Consider the following 13,029-nt stretch of genomic DNA (forward strand, 5'->3'; position numbering starts at 1 on the left):
CTCTGGACTTCTTGAACCTCAAGCCCTATTTAAGCATCAAGAAACCAGGATCCTTTAGGCATGGGATACCAAGGGAAGAAGAGCACAGGTCCTCAGCTTCCCACTTGTTTACCTGCCAGTTTAGCCCGTGGCTTTTTTTTGGGATGGACTTTTTGTCCTTCAGGTCTTTTCTGTGTCAGACTAGCTGTCTTCCTAGCTAGATTTCATGAGAACATAGAAAGAGCCCTTCTGGATCAGACTAGTGGCCCATCTGGTCCAGCATCTTGCCTCTAAGAGTAGCCAACAAGTTACTCTGGTGGGCCAACAGCAGGGCATAGAGGCTGAGGCCTTCCCCTAATGTTGCCTCCTGGTACTGGGATTCAGGTTCCTTTTAGTCACCGTGGCTAGTAGCTGCCGACAGACATATCCTCCACGAATCTGTCTAATCCCTCTTTAAATCAGTCTATGTCTGAGCCACCACTACATCCCCTGGCAGTGAATGCCACATTTTAATCATTGGTCGTGTAAATAAATATTTCCTTTTGTCCTGAATCTACTGCCCATCAACTTCATTGTTTGCTCTTGAGTTCTAGTATTTTGGGAGAGGGAGAAAAAGTTCTCTCTGTCCACTGTCTCTACCCCGTGCATAATCTTCTAAACCTCCCTTATGCCCCCACCCTGACCTGGATGGCCCAGGCTATATCCCATTAGCATATACTTAAAGTTGGGATTCTTTGTTCCAGTGTGCATCGCCTTACATTTACCTACACTGGCCTTGATTTGCCATACTGTTGACCACTCACCTATTTTGTAGAGATCCTTCTGGAGCTCTTCACAGCCACCTTGGTTTTCACCATCCTGAGTAATTTTGTGTCATCTGCCAACTTGGCCACTACACTTCTCATGCCCAGTTCCAGAATAAATTAAATAGCACCAACCCCAGTACCGATACTTATGGGGCCCCACTGTTTACTTATGTCCGTGGAGGGAACGGTCCATTTATTCCTGCTCTCTGTTGCCAATTATTTCGCCAATTTTTAATCCATAAAGGGACCGATAGTCTTATCCCATGACTGCTAAGTTTACTCAGGTGTCTTTGCTAAGGTATCTTGTCAAATCTTTTTCAAAGTCCAAGTATATAATGTCTACTGGCATATCGTTGTCTACAAATTTGTTCACTTTCTCAAACTTCAGAAGACTGGTTAGGCAGACACCATTCAGATTTTCACTCAGCAGATTTTGTTCCTCTATGTACCTAATAACTACAGTGTCTACTAATTTACCTGGAACATACATTAGGCTAATTGGCCTATAATTTCCTGTTTCCCTTCTGGACCCCTTTTTAAAAATCAGTGTAACAGTTGCTACTCTCCAGTCTTTTGGTACAGTGGATGACTTTAGTGGCAAGTTAACATATACTAGGTCAGTGATGGCGAACCTTTTAGAGACTGAGTGCCCAAACTGCGACTCAAAACCCACTTATTTATCGTCAAGTGGCAACATGGCAATTTAACCTGAATACTGAGGTTTTACTTTAGAAAAAAAACAACTCATACATTAACTTAAGATGATCCAAACAAAGTAAGGAAAGCAATTCCAAATGCTTTCATTTACTTAAAATTATTTGGCAGAGAATTCGACACTTTGATGATGGTCTGGGCCTGGCTGGGGCGATGGCACGCCTGCCCACAGAGAGGGCTCTGAGTGCCACCTCTGGCACCCGTGCCATAGGTTCGCCACCACTGTACTAGGTAGTAGATCAACAGTTTTGCATTTGAGTTTGCTGAGAACCCTTGGATCCATGCCATCAGGACCCTTCCCTGCTCTGGATGTGTTTATTGCTTGTCTTGATGCTTATTGCTTGTCTTGATGCTTATTGCTTGTCTTGATGCTTATTGCTTGTCTTGATGCTTTTAGCAACCCCACTCATCCAGTTCTCCTTTTGCTTGCATGATTATTAACTTGCACTCTCTTTGCCAGACCTTGTGCTCCCTTCTGTCCACCTCATTGGGGCAGACCTCCCACTTACTCAAAGAAGCCTTTTTGCATTTTATGGCTTCCTTGACTTGGATTGTTAACCATGCAGGCATCCTTTTAGAGTTGGCAGCACCTTTTCTAAGAATGTGCCAGTCTTTCCTGAAAATGCAGGCTCTGTTGCAACATATCAAAGCTGTTGCATCTCATTGCCATGTTTCCAGACCCAAGACACGACTTTACTACAGCTAAGCAGTCACTGGGGTGTGTGTGTGTGTGTGTGTGATTTACAAAGGAATCCTGGCAGGCAGGGTGTTTTTTTATTCCCACATGCTGAACTCTGCAAACCCACCACTTTCCTTGCAATCCCCACCCTCAGGGAGAATTCCAAATGCACCCTTTTGAAGGAAACAGAAAAACAATAACCTGGAAGTAATAGAGGACCACCCCGCTTCTCTTTTTCTCTTTGTCATATCATATGTAGTTCTGCAGAACTTAGCTGGAAGGTTATGTAGCTGCTGCCGTGCCAAGTGCTGCTATACTTGAAGTAAGAGAAATGGCAGTGTGTAACTGCTCTGAAAGGAGCTGCGGTGGCTCAAGTGGTTAAGACGCTGAACTGCAGGCTGTGGAAGGTCAGTAGTTCAGCAGTTCGAGACCTGAGTGTGCCGCATGACGGAGTGAGCTCCCGTCTTTAGTTCCAGCTCCTGCCAACCTAGCAGTTCGAAAGTGAGAAATTGCAAGTAGATAAATAGGTACCACTTCGGTGGGAAGGTAACAGCGTTCCGTGCACCTTGGTGTTTAGTCATGCCGGCCACATGACCACGGAAACATCTTCGGACAGCGCTGGCTCTTCGGCTTTGAAATGGAGATGAGCACCGCAACCCTAGAGTCAGACTCGACTGGCTTTCGAGCAAGGGAACCTTTACCTTTAACTGCTCTGAAGTTCTAGTGCGAGCTCTGGGGCTAGCTGGCAACCTTTCATAGATCAAATCCCCTCCATTTTATCCTCACAACAGCCCTATGCAGTAGGTAAGGGCAACAGAAAGTAATTGGCCAAAGGTCACCCGGGTAACTTAATGTCTGAGTAGGGATTTAAACCCAAGTTTCCCCCGTTCTAATTCAACACTGGTCCTGGTGGCAAAGGCTTGCTGTGATATGATTTGTGAGGGCATATAACAAGGTGTCCTCAGTTGTGGGACTCCCTCCATGAAGAGATCCATTGAATCTGAACATCTGTAGGCAGATGAAAACAGATGTTCATGTGAGCATTTCAGCTGATGTAGGAATACTGTACTGTGTTTCATTGGTATTGTACTACCAGTTTCGCCACCACATATTATATGATAAATTATGGTGGTTTTTATTGTAAACTGATTAATGCCCGAAGTGAGTGACAGAATTCTGATTTAAATTAAGACTGAGACAAATACTATAAAACCTCCAGCTAAACTTCTAGTCCAGTAGTTTTACACTGGAGTTTATTTCTGCAGCTCTTTTATTGAACAATAGTGACTTTTAGATCTGCAGCAGAGGAACTTAATTAGTTAGTGCTTTTGGAATATCTTTTTCTTCTCAGCAGGCAGGGCCTGCAAGTGTTTTGCTGATTAGAGGGGAAACTTTGAACTATTTAGCAGGAAAAAATGCACTCACTAATTAGCTAGAAAGAAATGCAGACTAGACTGACCTTTGTAGAGCAAGAGGCTTGATATTTCCAGATGGTAAATGGACAGTTTGCATGAAACAGGCAAATGCAAACTTCACTGAAGTGCTCTCAAGAAGGGTGTGTATATGTTTGAGACGGGGAGGGAGTACAAGAATGATCACTTGTTAGTAATTGTACTTTATCGATCCGCCCTGTTTCAGTGTGTAAATGATTTTTTAAACCAGGAAAATGGGACCAAGCCCTGGTACAACTTGAGTGCTCAGGAGGCCCAGCCCCTGTACACCAGCCACCGCCTGCCTACCGGGGGCTGGCTGAGGACCCGCTGCTGCTTGCAGGATGCCTGGTGTGGGGGTAGTTCCCTTCTGCTGGAGGGGGCAATCCCACCCAGTGCCAATCACATCACAGCAAGGTGAGTACCAGCTGAGGGGGCAGAAACCTGACTGGCTGGGGAGGAGATGTTGTGCAAAGAAGAGGAAGTTGCACCTAAGGAACACTGGCTTGTAGCAAGGGAGAGCATGTAACACACAATGTGTGTGCAGACAGTGCTTGTGCTTGCATTTGCAATAGGCATTGTGGCTGCTCACACATGGGCCTGCACGGTGGTGGTACAGAATCAGGGTTTGAATGGACTTCAATGGTTGTTCAGTTGAACCTGTGCCTTTTCTGAAATGAGATCTGGTCAGCATCCCTGTTTTCTCAGCCTTCCAGTGGAGAAGGTTCTTTCACTCTCTTTGGCCACGGTTGCCCAGTATTTGTACAGGCAGAAAGTATTTAAAAAGGTAAAGGTTTCCCTTGCTCGAAAGTGAGTCGAATCTGACTCTAGGGGGCGGTGCTCATCTCCGTTTCCAAGTCGAAGAGTCCGAAGACGTCTCCGTGGTCATGTGGCCGGCATGACTAAATGCCAAGGCACACGGGACACTGTTACCTTCCCACCGAAGCGGCACCTATTTATCTACTTGCAATTTTTTGCTTTCGAACTGCTAGATTGGCAGGAGCTGGGGCCAGAGACGGGAGATCACTCCGTCCCGTGGCACTCGGGTCTCGAACTGTCAAACGATAGACCTTCCGGTCTGCAACTTTGCCTGCTCTTCACTCCACTTATCGTTTCTTTTTTTTAAAAAAAACTTCTACCCCATCAGTTTGTTCTAACTAAACATAACCAAATTCGTGCTGCTTTTCTTCACTGCTATGCTAGCCAAGGGGTTGCCAACAGTCCTGGAGGAAAATGTTCTGACCCTTTAATAAAGGCTTTATTTGTGGAGAAAGGCTGCTGAAGCTTTCCATGGCATCACCTGCTAGAAACCACCCTATTAAACCCCTGTTGAAAGGATGGGACTTCCCCCCCCTCCTGCCAGCTGGCAACTGTAGCCAAACACTTTGTATTTTTCTTTTCTTTTGCTGTTTTGCATACACTCCGCAATCTTTGTATCTTTTTAAAAAATGTGATTTTTCTGTGTTTCCATCCAAACTTGCAGTCATCTAGAAGCTGTCTATGCACTTGGCAAATAATCAAATACATCTCCTTACACATCATAATAAACCTTGCTGATGCCAGTACGGTGTATGAATAATGCTGTTACTGAGGAGTAGCTGGCATATCGAACTCATTTACTTCTGATTAAACATGGTTAGAATCAGGCAGTAAAGATCTAAAAGTCTGCAAGAGACTAATTCTTATCTCTTCACCTTATTTTGACGCTACACCAGTTCTGTCTTTAAATCTTTGTGTCTGTACTGAAAACAAACTGTTGCTGTTGTTGTTCAGTCGCACAGTTGAGTCCGACTCTTCGCAGTGTAAAACTATGTCTGTGCCTATCTGTCTGTCTCTCTTTATATATGAGATCAAGCAGCTGAACCAAGAGCTGAAAATACCACTGTGCCGGGGAGAAGAGACTGTTCTGAACAGAACTGTTTCAATACAAAGAGTATTCTGTTGAGCATCTAGATGACGACTCCTCAGATGCTCTGCACTGTGCCTCAGGCTCTCCTTACATTCTTTTGTCTCCCCCCCCAAGTTTATTGGTCAAAACGTCATCGTGGGTCAGCTGTAGCTGGATTAAATCTGTTCTCCTGCTGGTTTACTAATGAACTCATTCTCTGTCTGTGTCCTTGACCTGTAAAAAGTGGAATGAAACCAGTGACTTAGTTTCACTCTGCAGGGATCTAGATGTGGATTTGACCCAAGGAGTGGGGAATGAATAACTGAATTGGTCCTGGTAGTGGCATTCTTCATGCAAGGGACAACATGGGGGGGAAATACTACATGTGGCTATAAAAACCAAGGACAGAGAAAGAAATTCGGGGAGATCGATGCTTTCATGGGCATGGCTGTTCTAAGTGAAGGGTGGCTAGATCCGTAGCACAGATCCGGAAGCTTCCTGTTTCCTGTCACATGCTAGTCATGTCAGCACAATGTTCCCTCTAAGCTGTGGAGTCTTGTGTGCAAAAATTCTACTTGGTGAGCTACTGGCATTAAAGCTGTGAGCGAGCGATTTGGCTACTGCATACATTAGTTTGCTCTGGAGCCGTCCTTCCTGAGCGAAGACAGAAATGTGTGAGCTGGAGGCTAAAAAACTGTGAGCTAACTCACACTAACTCAGCTTAGAGGGAACACTGGTCAGCAGGCGTGTGATGGGGGCCTGAGGCCTCTGGGAAAGCCTGAGATCCTTTGGGCCTCTTTCAAACAGCCAGTCCTTGCTGAGTCTAGACATTTCTTTTGTACTGGCTTGATCAAGGTGCATGTAGCTGGGAGTTCTAGTGCACTGCTTTTGGGAGCCTTATGCCTATGGTTGGCAGTGACTGTGTCCTCTCTCTGTCTCTCTCTCCCTCCCTGTCTGTCTCCCTGGTGTCACCAGGCTGTTTTCCTTTCAGGTGCCGGCACCTCGTAAACTGTACCTTGTTTTAATTTATAAACACGAAGGCCCATCTCGAGCAGTGACAATTGTACCGGAATTGACAACACAGGAGTCACACACTTGTTATACCCTTGATGTGTTCGCTCGGCCTGGTAAGGACTTCTCAGCTTCTACCTTAGGAAGTCTTCGCTCTTATAGCCTACAGAAGGTAATCCGTAGCTTCAGGCTTCTTGCTAAGTGGCTCCACAGATGCTATCCAAACAGTGATCTTTTAGATACTGCTGAAGGATCAATTTTATGTATTCAACTGCAAGTGGAACTGAAGGTGTGATTCCACACACTACTTAATATAGCACTATAAAGGTAAAGGTTCCCTTGCTCGAAAGCCAGTCGAATCCGACTCTAGGGTTGTGGTGCTCATCTCCGTTTCAAAGCCAAAGAGCCAGCGCTGTCCGAAGACGTTTCCGTGGTCATGTGGCCGGCATGACTAAGCACCAAGGCGCACGGAACGCTGTTACCTTCCCACTTAAGTGGTACCTATTTATCTACTTGCAATTTCTTACTTTCGAGCTGCTAGGTTGGCAGGAGCTGGAACTAGAGACGGGAGCTCACTCCGTCATGCAGCACACTCGGGTCTCGCAGCCTGCAGTTCAGCGTCTTAACCACTTGAGCCACCGCAGCTCCAATATAGCACTAGGTTCTCCATTAAAGTATAGTCCCACAAGCAAGATTATCATTTCTTGGTTCATTTGAGGAGGGGGGGGACTTTCTAGCCAGCCAAAAACACTGTTCTTCTTCTTCTTCTTCTTTTTTAAAGTCAGACATTGCTGCATTTTTATATGGTTACAATAATAAACAGTAATAAGACTTTTTTAAAAAGAGCAATGATTTGGGCTGGCTACAAAGTAAAAACAGTATTTAACACACACACACACACAAACATACAAACATTGCTTATTTACAATTGATTCGTGAATGTGAGAGTCAGTCATTGGTGAGTCAAACAGGAAATAAGTAGTTAAGCTGGGAAAGATAAGAGAGGGAAGATAATGTAAAGGGAAGGTAGCCCTGACAAACTTCAAGAGTTCTTCCAGCTGTGCATATGAGACACCCAGGTGCTGAAACAGTATTTTAATTTTTTAAAAACTGTCCATACGTTTGATCTGGAAAAAGAAAATAAAAAAACACAGAAAACACTGGAATGTAACTGGCTATAAGAGGCGCCTTCTGAATTGTCTATTAAAATGGAGTGGACAGTGGCAGTTCTAGTCTGAATGGCTAGTGTCTTTAGTCACCATTCTCTAGAGACTTGCCTCCCCCAACCTCTGCCTGCTGTATCAGCTGCCTCTCTCTCATTGTTCTGTTTCCTCCGGCAGATGCAACTCGGCATAAGCCCTCACTTCTTCTGGCGCCTCCTTTCCAGCTGGCCCAGTTACTGAGAGGGTGTGGACAACATGGGGATCGTGGTTGGCAGGGTCGGTGAGTGGATGGTGAAGAGCAGAAAGCATAATTCTGTCACAAGTTTCTCATGAAAACAGCTTGTTTCTGACCTGGCCTCAGTAGCCTAAACACTGGCCCCCTTGTGAGGATGGCTTTTGTGTTTCCTAATCAAAGAGCGGTGAGCCCCATAGCATGGACTTCTCAGCACTTTTGCAGCTGGCCGAACCCTGACACTTGGCTGCCTCTTATTCCCAGATGCTATGAGCTGGAGCTCCAGAACTGTGTCTTGAGTGAACTTTCGATTGCTGTCTCCCGTCAGCACAGTGGCCAGGATGAAGTGCCCTTCACCTACCGCCTGGGAGAGATCTGGGTGAGGGAACAGTGGGGAGTGTTGGTGGACAATCTGGAATGGTTGTGGAAATGGGGGCAGGGGGAGTCACCTTTTTAGCAGCCCTGGTACAGGCAGGAGGATTCCCCATGGCCCTGGGGCTGCTGGTCTCCTGGTTTGAGCTGGGCCTAGAAGCACACCTGACCTTTTTGATTTTTATTTATTTATATTCAGTTTTTCTCCTTTCACTGGCTTGTAAAGCATTTCCCCCTTCATTTTATCTTCCCACTAACTTTGTAAGATTGGTCAGTCTGGGAGCGAGTGCCTGGCCCAAGGGCATGGCAGACTAGGGATCTCCCAGAGATCTTAGGGCCAAACTACAACTGAGGGAGGGCATAAATCATCCTGTAGCCACCAATGCCATTTTAAAAGCATTTGTAGTGGTTTAAAAATTGCCGCGAAGCCACGATTTGGATGTGGCATGGTGGCCCCAGAAACTTTTGTTTCCTGTCGCCTCACTTTTCCAGGTGCCTGTTTCTGTACCTGTAAAGGTGTGGGAGGGGGAACAAGACCTTCTGTGTTCACGATGCCACATTCCTGATCTGGATTGTGGCTTCATGGCAATTTTTAAAAAACTACAGATGCTTTTAAAACGGTGTTGGCAGCCATGGGATGGATTTGTGCTCTTCAGTCCTTGCAGTTTGGCTTAGTCTGATGCTGTAACGACTACGTCGCATTGACATTACATAATCCTTAAAGGAACTGTTACCTTAAAAGAAACACAGAGTTCTCTGTTTCAGAATAAGATTTCCTCTGTTTATGACAAGAGAAGGAGTTAAGGCCCAAGAGTCGCCTAGGTTAAATTCTTGACTCTACTAAATTACCAAAGGAAACATCATCCACATTGCCTCTCCACACACTGAGATACTTAGCATATACAGTTGCACTGGAAAAGAAACACGTTATCTCTCTTCAGCCTTGCTGGAAGGCTGTGTGTGAGCAGTAAGGAGATTGGAGTCTTGCAGTAATGCTTTTGGGATTACAGACCTGGCAAGATTCTTGTTCCCTCACCAGCCCCAGTGGATATATCACTCTGTTGCCAACTGATCAGAGGAAACATGCCTGGCATATCCTTGTACTTTAACATCCCCATGTGTAGAAATCAGCAGTGAGATTTTTTCACACCATGAAGATAAATTATCATCTCCTGCTGGTTTCTGCATATCAAGCCGCTGTTAAAGGCATGGAGGTAAGCTATAAGATCAGTTTCTTCACCATTTGAGCTGGGCTCTTTATTTTATTTTTTTTAAAGAAGCATTTCCCAGTGGCTGCTGAGTGACTGTGGGAAGCATGGGCAAACTAGTGTAGATGAGTGAAGAAACGTGTCGTTCACCTCACGGTTACAGTTGGCAGTTGAAAGTTTGGCAACTGTACTGTCTTACAAAGTTTCCCAAGAGCCAGCGAACTCTGCAAGTTCTCCTTTTCTGCCGTGTAACTGCCAGACCTTGTGATGTCACGTGTTCTTGAGGATCCTAATCCTGACAAGACCTCAAGTCAATCTTTGGTGTCTGTTAAGACTCCTTTCCCCTGTGATGTGATTTGCTTGAACTCACCAGGGGAGAGAGTAATGTAGAGTTACACTGGCTTCCCCAACTAGCCCCTAGTCCTGCAAGCGCTTCTCCCGGAGAGGATCCTAGGTGCAAATCACATGGTCCTAGAAAGGTTGAAGGGGTTGCAATTCAATCCTGTTTTCCAAGATGGCACTTGCTCTAGATTCATTTCTCTCCCCCTATGCTCAGTTCTCTGCCCATGGACATCTCTCTGTCCTACGTTTTAATAATCATGGCTCGTTTGTGCCTGCTCTTTGGGACCGCTTCATCTGACCCTGCTTCTTGCCTTCAGTAGACACTTTCCTCCTTTTGTGATATTCCCAACAGTAACCTGGTGCCTGAATTTCCATAGGTGACGGATGCTGCCCACCTACGCTCATCACTATCCACTGCTGCCGCCAGCCCAACCTCACCCATTGAAGTGGCCCACGTCCAGTGGCATCGCCTTTCCTCGGAGGAGCTCTCTCTCAGCCTGACCTTGCAGTGGACCTATCCTCCTAGCGAGGCCAAGTGCTTTCGTGTGCACTACCGGAGTGGGTCATGTGATCACGATCCTGAACCTCCTCTGCTCCTGATTGGGGAAGCTCACGCGCCCTTGTACCGTGTAACTGATCTGAGGGTGCCTAAGGCTCAGTCTGAGGCTTCCTGCCGCTTGGAGTTCCTTGTGGAACCCGTGCCCCATGCTGGGGTCCAGGTAGCGGCGGCCCTATGGGGGAAAATGTTCTTTGTATACTCTGACCCAAAGCTACCCAGCACAGGCGGCAGTTCTGATGGCTGGTAAGTCAGTGTAACTCTTTTTAAATTTTTGAGACTGGGTGGGTCAGATCCCAGAGCTGTGATATTAAGTGCACTCACACTAGTATTCCTGTTCTCAGGCTTTAGAAATGCAACTGTCTGGCACTGACGTCAGGTACCCCAAAGGTACCTTTCGATCATGTCAGTGTTCCGGTGCTATAGTTATCCTATACCAGAAGTGAGATTTTGGGGGAAATAAACCCTGGCAAACAGTGTGACAGTATACTTTATTTATTTATTCAATTTATACCCCGCCCTCCCTGCCGAGGCAGGCTCAGGGCGGCTTACATAAAATGCACATATAAATACAATTAAAGTCCATCATAAAAACAACCAAAAACCATAAACAAATCAGTTATCCTAAAGTGCTGGAACAATATTCAGATAAAGTGCGAGAGCAGAAATTTCAAGATTAAACAATACTCCATAGGTGACAATCATGATGGTATTCCTGCAGCATCTCCGTTGATCAGGGGTCGTTTCGTAGAAAAAGAGCTAGGGGAACTCATTAGCATAACTCATTAGCATATGCCACACCCCCTGACATCACCGGAAGTGTGCCATAAGGCCACACCTCCTGACATCACCGGACCCTGCGAAGGCCCTCCCTGGCCCCAGGCAGGCAGGGGTGGGGAGAGGCAGGGAGGAAGCAACTTACCCTCCCTCTTCTCCTGCCTCCTCCTGGCTGAATGAGGGCCGGAAGCGGGGCAGCCGGAAGCAGGGGGCGGGGCTTCATCATGTGCCCCCCCCGTACCTCACCTGGGGAAACTGCGATCCCCCCCGACATGACCTCTGCCGTTGATCTACTTATTTATGTGGCGAGGGCGGGCTAAAGGTGGTAAGGCCAGGGCACAGGGTCACTCCTCAGACGTTTTACGAGGCTCCTAATTGAAGGCTTGGTGGAAGAGCTCCGTCTTGCAGGCCCTGCAGAACTCTAAAAGGTCCCGCAGGGCCCTGATCTCTTTCGGGAGCTCATTCCACCAGTACAGAGCTGCCACTGAGAAGGCCCTGGCCCTGGTTATCGCAAACCTGGTATCTTTGGGACCTGGAAAGGCCAACCAGTTTTGGGCCCCTGAATGCAGTGTTCTCTGGGGAACATATGGGGAAAGGCGGTCCCTTAAGTATGCTGGACCCTGACCATAAAGGGCTTTAAAGGTCAAAACCAGCACCTTGAAGCGAATCCAGTATGCTATTGGCAGCCAGTGCAGTGCAGTGCTTTCAACACAGGCTGGATGTGTTCCTGTGTGGAGGGACCCATCAACAGCCTGGCCGCAGCATTTTGCACTAGCTGCAGCTTCTGGATTTGAGACAAGGGCAGCCCCATGTAGAGAGCATTACAGTAGTCTAACCTCAAGGTGACCATTGCGTGGATCACTTTTGCCAGGTTGTTGTGTTCAAGGAAGGGAACCAGCTGCCTGATCAGCCGAAGATTATAAGAGGCTGACTTGGCAGTGGCTGCTACCTGGGCCTCCGTTGTTAAGGAGGCATCCAAGAGCACTGCCAAGCTCCTAACCTCCGGCGCTGGCACCAACTGCACCCCATCGAAGGTTGGGAGTGGGATCCCTACCCTCAGGCCACCCCAGCTCAGGTCTTTGTTGGATTCAGTTTCAGTTGACTCAGTCTAAGCCAACCAGCCACAGCTTGTAACACCCAGTCCAGATCTTCCTTATTGAGTCAGACTGGCTGCCCAACAGCAGATAGAGCTGGGTGTCATCCACATATTGGTGACATCCCAGCCCGTGCCTCTGGGCAATCTGGGCAAGGGGGTGCATATAGATGTTTAACAGCATCGGGGAAAGTACCACCCCTTGAGGCACTCCACAAATAAGCCCCTGAACTCCAGAGTCGGCAAGGTGGTGGATCAGTAGCTGATGGTCAACCATGTCGAACGCTGCTGACAGGTCTGGCAGCAACAGCACTGCCGACCCGCCTTGATCCAGATGCCTCTGGAGGTCATCCATGAGGGCGACTAGTGCAGTCTCCATTCCATGTCCTGGACAAAAACCGGACTGGAAGGGATCTAAAATGGAAGTGTCATCCAAAAAGCTCTGTAGTTGGACTGCCACAGCCCACTCGATTAACTTGTCCAAAGAGGGCAAGTTGGAAACTGTCCAATAGTTGGCCAATTCGGCTGGATCCAAAGATGGTTTTTTCAAGAGGGGACGGACCATTGCCTCGTTAAGTGTACCAGGGACTAGCCCCTCCAAGAGGGACCTGTTAATTATCTCCTCTAGGGCACCCCGGAACCCATTGCGACCAGCTTTCACTAGCCACGATGGGCATGGATCAAGGAGACACGTGGTAGGCCATACAGCCAGGAGCAATTTGTCAACTTCCTCTAGGCTGAGTGGACTGAAGTGATCCATAACCTGACTAGAAGACGTG

The 13,029-nt window shown here is 47.1% G+C and overlaps 1 protein-coding gene across 1 annotated transcript in view; it reads left to right on the forward strand.

Annotated features, from left to right (window-relative positions):
- Nucleotides 1-10,849, forward strand: part of ENGASE (endo-beta-N-acetylglucosaminidase) — a 21,816-nt gene extending 10,967 nt beyond the window's left edge. Inside the window, exons 10-14 of the mRNA XM_015416990.1 lie at nucleotides 3,841-4,025; nucleotides 6,472-6,623; nucleotides 7,848-7,950; nucleotides 8,167-8,281; nucleotides 10,202-10,849. Of these exons, the coding sequence (XP_015272476.1) occupies nucleotides 3,841-4,025; nucleotides 6,472-6,623; nucleotides 7,848-7,950; nucleotides 8,167-8,281; nucleotides 10,202-10,630 (984 nt within the window). The 3' untranslated portion in view covers nucleotides 10,631-10,849. The remainder of the gene's footprint in view (nucleotides 1-3,840; nucleotides 4,026-6,471; nucleotides 6,624-7,847; nucleotides 7,951-8,166; nucleotides 8,282-10,201) is intronic.
- Nucleotides 10,850-13,029: the final 2,180 nt, after the last annotated feature.

This window comes from Gekko japonicus, unplaced genomic scaffold (assembly GCF_001447785.1).
Source record: "Gekko japonicus isolate JY-2015 unplaced genomic scaffold, Gekko_japonicus_V1.1 scaffold518, whole genome shotgun sequence".
Classification (NCBI taxonomy): Eukaryota; Metazoa; Chordata; class Lepidosauria; order Squamata; family Gekkonidae; genus Gekko; species Gekko japonicus.